A 13,804-nucleotide genomic window follows, 5' to 3' on the forward strand; every position below is an offset into this window, starting at 1 on the left:
GGGTGGTGATAACAGTACCCACCTCACGGGCTTGTTGCGAGGAGAACTGAGAGAAGGGATAGAAGGGGGTCTGGCATAGGTTAGGGCCTTGCATACGTTAGCAGGTCCTTGATGAGCAATGCCTCTGGAAAGCTGAGGGCCCCCGGCTGGAAGGCAGGCAATGTTTCTTATGTGCCAGCTGAGCCTGTGCTAACGGCTCCTCACTGAATTCCTGCAACAAATGCAGAAGCTTTGGTAGCTGTGGCTTACTCCTAGTTTAGACGTGAAGATACTGAGACTCGGCGAGGTTGATGAACTTTCTCATCCCACACCTATCAGGTGGTAGAGTGGGGATCTGAACCTGTTCTATCCGACTGCAGTCCGGGCTCCCGACTTACTGCCTCTGACAAGCCTTCCTCTTACCGAGGGCTTGCCGTGGGCCGCACCCCGTGCCTCGTGCCTCCCATCCCGTGTCACAATAATCCTACGAGGAAGGGAGGATTAACGCCCATTTGACGGATGAGGAAACCACTTACAGAGGTCCCCTGACCTGCCCCTGTTCACACAGCTGATGAGAAACGGCACTCGACCCTGGGGCCCCTGACTTCCCCCCACCTCCCTACCTTGTGGTGACCCTACACTGTGGCTTCTGTCTTCCTCCCAGGGTCCCATGAACCCCAGGCCCCTCCTACCAGCTGCTCCTTTGCCCCCCAAAGCTCTGCCTGTCTGCTTCCCTGGGTCACTTCCCCGTTCGGGCACAGAACTGCCCAGCTGGGCCTTGCCTGTCCCTTCATACAGCCCTCAGCTCCCTGCACCACCCATCTCCCCCACGGGGCGCAAAGCTGTTCAGGCACCGATGAATCTAACTCCGTGCCCTAGAGTGTGGGAAAGTGTCTTGCATGGGCACCTTGCCTACATGGCTGGGGCATCCTCTGGTCACTCTTAGGGGAGCAGGAGGCAGTGGGGAGCTGAAGCATCCCTCCAGAGCGAGCTCACCAAAGTCACCAAAGCGGGGAAGGCTCGGTCAGATGGGAGGCAATACATTGGTGCAGGGCAACATCTGGGACCCGGGGAGCATGAGCAAGGTAGGCCCAAGGCAGTTGGGTCCTCCCCAAGGTCACAAACTTTGTCTCCATCTTCCCTGCTCCCCGGAGCCCCCACCTGCCAGGATGCCCCACCCTGATGTGTATGGACTTGGCCAAGCCTCCCAGGGGGGTGCCCTCCCGCTTACATGGTCGATGAGCTCCTTGATCATGCCGTTCCACTGGCCCTTGTCGTCCTGTGCCCCGTACTTCCCGTCCTCCACCAGCCGGATCTCGTAGGAGAAACCGAGGATGTGGGCCAGCTCCTTCAGCAGGTCGATGCAGTAGCCCTCGAAGCGGTCATTCCCGAACAGGGTCCGGTCGGACTTCCGGAACATGACAAAGGGCTCCTCCTGCAGGGACAGATGGGAGAGGGGCTGACCAAGGCTGAGTGGGTTGGGGGGAGAGCTCAGGCTGGAACTTCTGCTTGTGCGTCTAAGAAGCTTTGTGGGGGGGGGGGGCAGGGGGCTTAGAAGAATGGCCTGTTAAGTCAGGCCAACACTGTGCCTCACAAATAGGCACCTTCTAGCAGTCCCTGGCTCGAGGTGGACTAATTGTCCCCTGGTCACAGAGCTAGTAGGTGGTGGAACAGGCATTTGGACACAAGACGATCTGATTCTGAATCCCAGGCTCTCTGCTGCACCATCCATGAAGGCCAGCGGTTCTCAAAGCGTGGTCCCCAACCAGCCTCACCCAGGAAGTCCTCAGAGATGCACACTCTCAGGCTCCACCCAGACCACCGGGCCAGAAGCTCTGGGGTGGAGCCCAGGAATCTATTTTAAGACGCTCCCCTCCAGGGGATTCTGATGTCTGCTCACCCTGCGGCACAAGGCTCTCCGTCCAGTATCCTCCGACTTCTCCCCCAAATACCTTCTCAAGCCCCCCGATACCGCTCTCTCCCTCAGAGGATCTCAGTCTCCAGCATTAGGATTTGCTGTGGAGAGCCTAGCACACAGCCCGGCAAGGGAGTGCTCGACAGACAGCGGCTGGCATTGCCTCCTCCCACCTTGACCTCACCCTTTCGGGGGTGGGGACCCACACCCCCATTTTACGGATGTAGTGAGGGAGTTCACGAAGACAAGTGACTGGTGTGAGCTCGCCCTGCTGGCATGGAGAGGATATGAACTCAGGCTTGTGTGGCCCCAGAGTGTGAGCTCTTAACCGCCTCACTGTGCCAGAGGCGCTGAGCCACAAGGGTGCCTCTCCCTGGTGGGCACGGGGTCCCCAGAGGGCAGCTTGTAGGGCACAGGGCCCCCTATCCCTTGTCGAGCTCCCTCCCTGCCAGGCGATGGGGAGCCACAAGGGGCTTAGAATAGGGCACAATCCTTATTTAAGAAACAAACCCCTCGCCGCCCTGCAGAGAACTCGAAGAGACAGGACAGACAGTGGAAAGTAGCCATTGATTGACCTTGTCCAGTCTGAGGTCCAGGAAATGAGGAACCGTGGGCTCTGCTGTGCCAAAATCCAGGCGCACAGCACTGTCCGGAACCTGGGTCAACACACAAGTCTGTGTTTCCACTGGCTGCATCCACCCAGCTTCACTGACAAATCCCTGTCACCAGGCTGTGGGAGACAAGCCACCTCTCAGCAAACTCAACGTTTACTGAGCTCCTACTATGCACCCGACACGGCCTTAAAGTCTCTCAAGGGTTTTTTGAGGCAGGCCTCACAGGCTTGCAAGACAGGTGACATTATCCCCATTCAATAGATGAGGAAAACTGAGGCTCAGGGAAGGTCAGTAAGTTGCTCAAAACTTACTGCAGGAACTGAACTGCAGTCTGCTAGAGGCTGGCTCCAGTCCTTCATGCCTGTGGCCTCTTGTTGGGCCTTAATCTTCCCTAAAGCCACCTCAGCATCCCCACCCCCATGTCAGAATGCCTCAGGTCTTTAGCTGACAGGTGACACAGTAGCTGACAGAGGGCACGCGTCCTGGCAATCCCATGTGCACATGCCCACGAGAAGGCACACGCCCGATTATGGAGGTGTCTTACCATTTTGTCAACCAGAGTGGCTATTCCTTTGACACTGTGGGCCCGTGGGGCAGGGTGAGCAATGAAGTCCCCAGAGGACACCCTCACCGGAGAGTCTCAGAAGCAGGAACCCACCAGCAGCCTCTTACCGGGCTCCCGTGGGTTCAGGTGGCCCCAATTCTCTGGCCCCGTTCCCCCAGCACTGCTACCTTTCAAAAACCCCACCCCAGGACTCATTTACTCTAAATTTTCAACAGTCCTTCGGGATGCCTCACAGAAAGGATGGGGGGAGCGTGGGAAGCCCCAAAGGGTTCCCGCCTCTCCAGGGATTCAGAAAACCACCTCATAGCCTAACTGGGTGAACACTGGGTCCTTCAGCTAGACTCCATGCTGAGTCTCCAAATCTCTGTGCCTCCTATCCCACCCTACAACCAAGTAGGCAGCTCACAAGGTCGGAGAAGAGAGCCCAGGTTGGGGCGGGGAAGGTTCTGGGGCTACTTGGAGAGAAGGGGGCTTTGGTTTGGGCACACATCGCCATTGTGCAAATCCGTCTCTGGGAAGGTGCTGCCTGAACCCTGGCAGGGGGCCTAGTGAGTGAGAGTTTCAGTCCTAACCTCTCCTTTTGCTTGGACATTCTTGTGCAGTGAACAACGTGCACCACTGTACCTGGCGGTGCCCCGATCTTAGCTCAAGGAAAGAACTGGAGAGAAGGTACTATCTCCCCCAGGGGAATCACCAACCACACACTGAATCCTGGGCACAATTTTCCTCCTTCTGTAAAATGGGGATAATAATGGAACCTACCAGACAGGGCCGTTGTGAGGATAAACGAGTCAATCTGCGAAAAGCACTTACAACGGTGCCTGGCAAATGTAAGCTGCCAATATGACTTATTTATTTATTTATATTAATATCATTACCTTCTCTCTGTGTGCCGGGTAGTCCATTACTGCAGTGCCCTTTCCAGCCTAGAGACCATGCCCAAGGTCAGCAAAGGTTAAAAATCATAGCTGGCAGCCGAAAACCATTTCGGAAAAGGTCCCCGAGATAGCTCACTTCCTGACCCTCCCTCCACGCCCCTCCCTGGGCCTATTCTCTAAAATTAGCACTTCATTTGTGAAGCCACCACAGCCCCAGAATCTATACATCTCCATATAAATACGCTGCCTTCGGAGCAGCTGTAAAATGCCATTAATTTCGGGAAGTGCTTTGCGGATGGCATACATATTTAACAGCCAAAGCCCAGAGCATTAAAATGGTGCTCGCCTTAGTAATGTGTCTCTAGACCTGCAACATTTCCTAGGGGGTAATTCTGAACTCCGCCAACTACTTATTCATGGACTATTTCACAATTTATTACTGGAAATGTCCAGACAGCCAATTCACAAGCTCTCTCGGCTGCTAATCGATTGCTCAGTGAAGGTGCCCTCAATTTCATAACTTCACGCTCTTCTATTGCTCTGGGAGAACAGCCGTAGGAGCGGGGTAATATTTCTCTTCAACAAGTCACAGGAAACAGGGGTCCAGAAAAATAACCTTTTCCGACTTTTCGTTGCCAGGGCTCACTTAGTCTGGTTTCTCTCTGATCACTTATACCAACGTGAGAGCCGGGCCTTGTGGTCAGTTTTTCCCGGCGGCAGGACCTGTGGAGTTGGGAAGGGGTCGTTTGGGGGGGGGGCAGGGGGTGGGGGGAAGGATCCAGGGTGAGCTGCCGGGTATCAGCATTCCCAAGCCCCCTTCTGACACAGGCAGTGTTAACACACACCTGTATAAGCATCCACACCTGTACACAATGCCACGGGCACTAATACACCCCATTCTCAATGTCCTGTCTGCCTAGTCCTGCTTGGACACAGAAGCTGAAGGGCCTGGATCCAAGGCCTCGGTTTCTGCCTGTTAGAACCAGGACAGAGCATTAGGAGTCCTCCCGGCCCAGCAGGTGGGGCCCGGAGGGGGTCCCTGGCCTGGGACGGTTCTCCCCGCCCACACCCTGGCCTCCCTTTGCTTTTCTCCATCTCCTGTGGCCCGGCGCCGTGGGTCCCGCCTGCCTGGGAGTCTTACGAGGGCCCAGCGTGCACAAGGCACAAATACACCCATCGGTGTGTATCCAGACACCCGAGTGTAGCTGCTCCAGTCCCACACAGGCACGTCGACACCGCTGCTTCCTTCAGCAGCCCAGAGAACCCTGAACCTTCAAAGGCAGGGCCCCCAGGAGGGAGTCAGGTGCGTCTTCTCCATGTGTGAGCTGAGGTTGGGGCGGATGAATTTTTCAGGAGCCCGCGCAAGAGCAGAACCAAAGCAGAAGCCGGGGCCAGGCAAGGAGGGGGCGGGAGAGGGCGGGTGAGGGCAGGCTTCCAGGCTCTTGCTGCTGCAGTTTGACCTCAGGCACGGGAAAGGCCATCTGCAGCTTGGAGGGGCCGGGGGTGGGTGGGGGGAGTGGAGTCAGGGCTCTGTTCATCTGTGTGTCCAGGTTGAGCCGCGCTTTGCACCTAACTCCAGGTTCCGGGCTAGGGGAGGAGAGGAGGCAGGTCTAGGGGCAGCCCACGGGGAGCTGTGGCCCCTCTGCCACACCCAGATTCCAGGAAAAAGAAAGAAGAGAGACCCCTCTCAATAGGGGTCCAGCCCTGTTCTCTAAGGGGAAAGGAGTGGGATGCTCCTGAACTGTGCTTCGGTACCCGCCTGTCACTCAAAGTGCCGTTGCCTGGACAACGCACTTCCAGGCCGGCTGGCCCACCCCACCCATCAGTGCTCTCAGCGGGAGGTGCTGGCCCCGCTTTCACCAGCCAAGCAGGGTGGAGGTGGGGGCTGGGTTTTCAGCCAGAGCAGCTGGGGCTGGGCCACCCTCCGCCACTGGAGTAGCTGTCCCAAAGAGAGCACCCCCGCCCCCCCCCCCCCCCCCCCCCGGGGCTGTGAGACACTCAGACCACACTGAGACTTTCAGGAGCATCTGGACCGGCTCTAAGTTTCCATGAAGGAGGCCCTAGGCCAGTCCTCTCCTGGGAGTGGGCCCCTCTCACTCAGGAGACTCGGGGGACATTTTCAGCCGGACACAGACTTCCTTGCAGACTAGCGCAAAGGCCGTGCGTCACTTCATCCCCTGTCCCCGTCAGGGATACTCCACAGGCTCTCTCTGCCATTTCTCTTCCTCCAGGAAAGACTGGGCTTCTCTCATTGACCCACAGGGAGAAGCAGACCCTACCGTCCATGAGCTCGGGGCAGTGGGGATGCAGAGAGCAATCACGGGTTCCCCCCCCCCGCCCCCTGCCTCAGTCCATGTGAACATCTGATACTGCAGGATGGGGTTAAGATGGTTGGTGGGACATGCCCTTCGGGTAGGTTGGTAGCTTTGTCAGAGGTCAAGGCAATAGGGGCCAGGGGTGGGGAATTACCATGATGTCAGGCCCAGGAGCTCAGACCTTGGGCAGAGCGGATGAGAAGGTGGTGGTGGGGAGCTGCAGTCTGACATATCCGTAGGAGACGAGAACTAGGAGGGACGCCGGAGGTCAAGGTCACAAACCCTAAGGCCTCCAGGGGCCGGCCAGGGAACAAGGAGGCGAGAGGCAGCTGAGTGTCAGCAGTGGGTAGTGGTGGGGTGCTGTTGGATGCAAGTTCCAAGTCTGTAGGGTACCCTGTGCTGGAGATAACCTCTGTGGTCATGGTCAGTCTTCAGAGAAGTTCAGGGCTCAGCTGGGGACAGAAGCAGAGGTTTTCTCTACAACACTCTGCATACTGTACTAACCCTGCTTTCTCTGGGGACCGGATCTAGAATCGGTATAGTAATTAGTAACAATAGCAGCTACCATTTGGCATGCATTTATATGTATTAACGTATTTGTATTAATTACCAACAAATTACAGAATATAAATTATTCATTTATTGACTTATCTTCATGAATCACTCCGCCTCTCAACTCTATGGAGTAGACACAGTTACCACCATCTCTCTTTTTCAGGTGGGGAAACTGAGGCATGGAGCGGTTAGGCAGTTTTCCAGTGTCACAAGGCTGGATAACAGTAAAGCCAGGGCTCAGACCTGAAGGTTTGTGGTCTTTTTTTTTTTTTTTTTTTTTTAACATTTATTTATTTTTGAAGGAGAGAGAGAGAGAGAGAGAGACAGACGGAGCGTGAGTAGGGGAGGGGCAGAGAGAGAGGGAGACACAGAATCCAGGCTCTGAGATGTCAGTACAGAGCCCCATGCGGGGCTCGAACTCACTAGCTGTGAGACCGTGACCTGAGCCGCAGTTTAACGCCCACCGACTGAGCCACCCCGGGGCCACCGGAAGGTTTGAGCTCTTAGCCATCACAGTCTTGCCCTGGCATCCTGGTCACACTGCACGACCCAAACGGCTGCTGGGCTACTGTTTGCCTGAGACGACAGACGGTGGGCCAAATGGAGCTGTGTGCAGGCTAGGGGCCGAGACGGGCTTCTCTCCTTCCCTATCTTCCGGGGAGCCTGAAGGCCAGTGCGACCGTGCGGGTGGGACTTCCGGCAAGGGACTGAGTGCCTCAGGTAGGGGGCTTTGCAAGAAGCTGTGAGTGCGGACAGAGAAGGGCCTAGGATGTCTGCTGGATCCTGCCTCTGCTGGTGTAGACAAATCCTGTGCACCTTTGCGGAAGGGTCTTATGCCCTTGAAATCAGGCCGCTGCCACTTTAATGAAATTCACGCCTGTGGTCTTTCAAGGTGTGTGTATCCTGTATCCTGCTGGTAGATTACCTCTAGCTGGTCGCTCACTTGAGGGCATTGTTTTGTGGCTGAATCACCTCGGCTCACTTAATCACCCTTCTTCCCAATCTCTTAGAGCACACTGGTTTTACCTTTTTTAATCTTGCCTTGTGAAAAGTGTTTTATTTATATCTCACATTTTATGCAGTTCTGTTTTTAATCTTTTACCACCTTTTTATTATTTTATTTTCCCCCTTTTAAATTTTAGCTTTGTCACACTCGTATCCTTTTGCTTTCTGACATGTGGTTTTACATTTTTTACCTTGTCTAGCTGGAGCTGTTAATTATTTATGTTAATTTCTCGTCTTTCCTGATGGCTTTCCTTTTCATCTCGTTCCCTATTTTCATTTTTCTCATTATTATTTTCCTTTTAACCTTTGTGTTTTGTTCCCTTTCAACTCTCTCCTTTTCTATTTTCCTTCCCATCAGTATCCCTTCAATTGCTCATCTGTCTTTAATACCTTTGTTGTTCTTTTTTATTTGTTTCTTTTTAATCTTTTATATATACACATATACATATATATATATTTAATATAATTTTCCCCCATTCCTGATCAAATCTTTTGACTTCCCGGTCTCAGCAGTCTGATTTTTATATTTAAAAAATATTTCTTTTTTAACGTTTATTTATTTTTGAGACAGAGAGAGACAGAGTATGAACGGGGGAGGGGCAGAGAGAGAGGGAGACACAGAATCTGAAACAGGCTCCAGGCTCTGAGCGGTCAGCACAGAGCCGGAAGCGGGGCTTGAACTCACGGACCGCGAGATCATGACCTGAGCCAAAGTCGGAAGCTTAACCCACTGAGCCACCCAGGCGCCCCGATTTTTATATTTTTTTTAGTTAACAACAATTTAATCAATAAAGGCAGGCAGGATGTACGGTGTTGGGGAAGATGCCTGGGGCAGGGGGGTTCATCCCCAAACCTGCGGGGCAGGTGTCTCCCCAGCCCTCTCATCCTGGATCCGGCTCTGTCGGCAGTAGGTCCAGAACCAAGGTTAGGACTCCGTCACCTTTAACATGGATCCTGTCAACGGTCATGACCCTGAAGGCTGGAGGTGAGACCCACAGGCTATAGTTGCTCTCTAGAAGCTGCTGGTGTCCCCGTGTCTGCTGCTCACTGGGAGAATGGGGCTGAACTCCTATGTCCCTTCCTGCCTGGGGGGGGTCCACCATTTGGCCACCAAGCATACGTCTGGTGAATCACACTAGAGAGAGGACACAGGACCGTTCATCGGGGCCTGGCTCAGCTGCCTCCCACGGGAAGCAGGTGGGGCAACCCCATCTCGGCATCATGGAAGGTCCCAGTGCCCAGCCCCGCTCCCAGGTTCCATCCTGGGGCAGCCTCATTTTATCCAAGCCCTTCAAACCAGGTTGAGCCCTCTTTTTTGTAGAGAATTTGCTTTTCTCATATTGTATTTATTGTATCGTATTGTATGTGCTTTAATATAAGGAGAAGCTCCCTGAATTGTCCTCAAAAGGTCTTTGGTCAGGATCCACCAGGCTGTGATCAGGCTACCTGTCCCCAGTGTGGCCCAGCTTTGGTCCCCAAGAGCAGTGCTGTGTCTCTGAAAGGGTGGGCCCTGAGTCTGTGGCTGCTCTGGAGGCCTTCCAGAAGGGGCCAGTGCAGTGGAGAGGGCACAGCACTGGCCAGTCAAGAGGCCAGTGGCGGGGGTATGCCCTTCTGCCCACCCTAAGCTCTAAGGTGCAGAGAGCCTGGGAGACCCCAAGAGCCACTCCTTGGGTCAGAAGAAGGAGGCGCTATTCAGTCCTGGTGAATGGAGGGAGGGTGACAGGTAGAGTGGCCACAGAGGAGAGGTCTCAGGATGGGACACCGTGGACCGTGGCATGTGTGTGGGCTCCCGGCACCCACTGGGCTCTCTGGGTGTGGCCACAGTACCCACCAGAGCTGGGGGGACCACTGAGAAGGACCTTTTCCTTGGGAACTGAGGTAAAGAGGTGGACCCTCAGTCCTGGTGCAGAGGGCAGGCTAACCTCTTTCCTTCTGCCCCTTCGTGGTTCGTGCTTGGGCTCAGGGGTGGGTGGGGGCGGGGGGATAAATGCAAACACACAGGTCTCCGAAGATCGGCTTCCAAGCAGTTCTCAGACGGGCACGAGGACCAGCCCCCTCTGCCTTTGGGAAGAGGCCTCTGAAAGCCGCCCCCTGGGCTCTTTGGCCTGTGGCCACAAGCAGAGCTGCTGTGCTCCACCTGCCGAGGGCTTTCTGAGGGACCCTCAGCGCTTCCACCTCCCCCATCTTCCAGCCTCGCAGCAGCCCCCTGAGCGGTGCCCGGTCTGGGCTGGGTGGGGCGACGGAGGGGCCTCTTCAGCCCGTCCCTGGCTCACACAGTCCCTCCCACAGGGCTGCAGGCTCTTACCAGCACGGTGGTGACGATGAGGGACCTGTTCGTCAGAGAGTCGGTGACATTCGGGCCTCGGCCTTTGGCGACCTCCGTGATGTTGAGCCCCTCCGCAGGACTCCACACCCCAACCTGGATGGACAGACAGACGGAGAAAAGGGGCTGAGTCCTCAGACGGCCAACAAGGCCATCATCTCCTTCCCATTCTTGGTGAGCATCGTCGTCACGGCTGACAGGCTGTGAGCTAACTCCTGACAACCTTGCTGCCTCCCTTCTTCTTGGAGGAGGCGCCCAAGGTGTGGAGTCTCTTGAATTCCATCACCTCCCCCTTGCTGGCTGGAGGGGAAAATGCAGAGGAGAAGGGGAGTGTAAAAACAGCCCAGGGACCTCAGCCTGGGGTGGAACAGATACACTAAGAAATCAGGGGTCCTGGGTCAGGGCCAGTCTTACCCCAGGACAGAGCCACTCTGAGCCTGGTGGGCCTCCCTCCTCCTGGGGAAGACGCTGGGCACCCAGCTGCTCACTCACTGGGTCTCTGCCCTGGGGCCACTTCCCGGGGCCAGGACACCCTCCAAAGCCCGGAACAGGGTCTGGAGCAAGGGGGATGTTCACCCAACATTCGCGGACTGGGTTAATGGGTGATGTGTCCCATGCAGGAAGGCAGGCTGGGCAGGAGCTGGTCTTTGGCAGACCAGAGAGTGGAGGGCCCTCACTGCGGGCCTGGTTGCTGCTGGGTTTGAAGGCAGTTTGCTTTGTGGTTTTACTTCTAAAGTTGGCGGATATCCTGGCCAAGGTGGCATAATCTGTCTCTCCACGGTGCCCTAGTTGCTATCAGGCCTGAGGCTGGAGGACGCCAGGGAAGATCAAGTTTACCAATCATTGCCTCGGGCCTCATGAAGGTCCCACTCTGCCCAGCTCCCCCGACTCCCCTTCAGGTCCCCTCCCTCAAGGAAGGTTTTGGCATGCCCATTCTGTCCTTGGCCTAGCTGGGGGGCACTCGGGAAACTTAATCAATTAAACAGAGAGGCCAAATGCAAACATCCCATTAAGAGAGCTGTGCAAAGCAGATAGCAGACAGACATGTAATTATGCCTGGGTAATTCTGCCTTAATCCTCCCAGAGCCACCGGCTGGAGCTGGCTGGATCAGCTATGACCCGGCTTAGCAAACAGAAGTGATGATACAAGAGGCAGGGCGGCTGTGTGGGGGCTTAGCACCCTCTCCAGGCAGGATTTCTGTCTACGCAGACCCCCTAGAGCCAAGAGAAGAGACAGGCAGACCGCCTCAAAGTGGGCCCAGCCCATGAGGGGTCCCTAGTAGTACACCCGGGTGCCCCCTACACATCTGTCCAGTGGTTCCTGAGCAGCTGGAACCCTCACCCCAGAAAGCACCTACTGACTTCCCACTGCATGCCTGGCTAGATCCCGGGAGTCCCGGGGAGGCGAGAACACGTAGGACGGAGGAGGACCCAGCCTCTACAGGCTGTCTGCCCACCACTCCCTGTGGCTGTGACCGGGAGCCTCTGGAGGAGGCAGGTCAACCTCTGTCCGGGTATATAGTAGGAGGGCTTTTCTTGGGTGTTAGCTATCATCACTCTGTCCTTGGGAGAGGGATGCTGTGGTAGAAGGCTCAGATGGAAAGTGCTCTCATGATCCCATTACTCGCGTCTGCTGCGGGCATGGGAGCAGGTCGCACGGGCATACGTGTGTCTAACTGCCATCCTTAGAATTTTAGGCCATCTCCAGAGATGGACAGTTGAGAGAGCAGAAAGGAGATGCCACTTGAGCGAAAACCACTGCAGCAATACTGCTGGAGAAGGAAGGTCCACCCCCCACCCTCCCACCCCCAGGCACTGCCGGAGTTTAAACAGGAGCTGGCATACCGCCCGGCGAGACCTTGTGGTGCGAGTAGGTTGGACCAACTGGTCTCCCTGATCTTAGGAGCAGAGGCCACAGCGCCTGTCCCTAAGGGACTGACGCTGTATGCAGAGGAAAGGTGGTGTTTCCCTGGCCACCCCTGCACAGGAGCCCCCATTAGTCTGTGGGACACTCAGGAGTGGGCGGAGTAAACTTGGCCACAAGTTGCAACCCAGCCAGAGCCACGTCTGTGCCTGAGGGAGCGACCCCAGGAGACAGAGGCCACCTCCACAGCCAGGGCGATCACTCAGCCAAAGGAGGGGCCAGAGGGAGTGGGTGTGACTGCGCCACAGGGAATGTTCTGGGGCCAGTGGAGGCTGGGCGTGGAGAGGCAAGTTGGGTTGTTTCTCAGAGAGCCATAAAAGTCCAAGTCAGGGGCTGGAGCTTAACTCGGCACTGGGAGACCATGCTGTGCTTTGGGAAGCTGTGTGTGTGTGTGTGTGTGTGTGTGTGTGTGTGTGTATACACTGAGCATGGCTGCAGGCTCAGGGGTGGAGGTGGAGAGGCCAGGGCTGAGTGCTAAAACAATCCAAGGGAGGGAGGCCTGATCAATGGCAGACAGGGGTGGAGAGGAGAGGAATCAAGCCATCCTGAAGTCTCAGAGGCATCCAAGCTGGCCCCTCCCCAACTTCCGGGTTTTTGATCACCCTACTCCCAGGCTGGTGGGAGAGGGTGTGGCTGACCCCCTGGTCCTGAGGTCCCAGGAATTCGGAGAATTAGGGCTAATGTTGAATCTCCTCCCCAGGCCAGCAGCCTGACTGGACAGAATATGCAGAAGGCTCCCAGGGAGAATTGGCCTCATTTACAAACGTCTGATGGTAGCCAGATGGAGGCCCCAGAAGGGCTTGCTTTCTCATCAAAACCCCCTGAAATCACTGAGACCTTAGAAATCGAGAGTGAGATCAGAATTCATGTGCTTCAACTTCTCTCTAAGGATAAGAACCAACTGCATTTCCCAGACAAGCAATCATATTGCTTAATCTTTGCTTAAATGCCTCCGGTGACAGTGAGCTCACTACTCCCCAGGCAGCCACCCCCTTGGTGGTTAGAGTTTCTGCTACCCAAAGTCGGGTCTGTCCCTCTGCGCGCCACACCCCCCCCCCCCCCCCCGACCCCCCAGCCTTTCATGACTTTTCCCAGTTAAGCATCCCCGGTGGCCCTTGCTCACCGGGCGATAGCCTGGGTGTCTGCCACGGCCAGGCCACTGGGTTCCGTACCCTTCCAGTCTGACCAGGCCTCCATGTTCCGCAAAGGGCCAGGGCACAGGCCATGCCAGGTCATGTCGAGCCCCCAAGGTCTTGTCCCCCTCCCTCTCCTGAGCCCACGCACCTTCTCCAGGCCGTCCTCCTTCAGGCTGATGATGTCCAGATCAAAATCCGTCCGTAAGCCACTGGTTTTGTTGAAAACAATCCGTCCAGTTAATCCTTCCCATTGAGCCTGCCGGAAGGGAGAGGGCAGAGCGGCAATTCCTCGGGCTCATAAATCATCATTCGGTACAACTGTACAATGCTTCATTTTAATTACTCTTTGCACTGATACTGTTCCCCCAAGACCATGATTAATTAATAATCACCTCCATCATTGCTCGGGCTGTGGTGCGAGCCAGCGATTTCCATAAATTCGATTATGCTCTTTAGCCAGCTTTACATTTGCACCTTCTCGTGTACAACATCGATCTCAGACGCACTCAAATGAGCCCCCGCCTTGAAGCCAAAGAGGAGGGGAAGCCCGTGTCGGGTCCCCAGAGAGGGGCAAGGAGGAGGCAGGCGGGCGGCT

General features: G+C 55.6%; 1 protein-coding gene across 2 annotated transcripts in view; it reads right to left on the reverse strand.

Moving 5' to 3' along the window:
• Positions 1–13,804, reverse strand: part of GRIK3 (glutamate ionotropic receptor kainate type subunit 3) — a 230,466-nt gene that overhangs the window by 41,634 nt on the left and 175,028 nt on the right. Inside the window, exons 8-10 of one of the 2 annotated variants that reach the window (XM_003989866.6) lie at positions 13,358–13,465; positions 10,132–10,245; positions 1,211–1,414 (exon numbers count right to left, since the gene is read on the reverse strand). In XM_003989866.6, coding sequence (XP_003989915.2) covers positions 1,211–1,414; positions 10,132–10,245; positions 13,358–13,465 — 426 coding nt within the window. Of the gene's footprint in view, positions 1–1,210; positions 1,415–8,559; positions 8,806–10,131; positions 10,246–13,357; positions 13,466–13,804 lie in introns of those variants that run through there. The other variant, XM_019836667.3, reaches the window with a different exon arrangement.

This window comes from Felis catus, chromosome C1 (genome assembly GCF_018350175.1).
Source record: "Felis catus isolate Fca126 chromosome C1, F.catus_Fca126_mat1.0, whole genome shotgun sequence".
Taxonomy (NCBI): Eukaryota; Metazoa; Chordata; class Mammalia; order Carnivora; family Felidae; genus Felis; species Felis catus.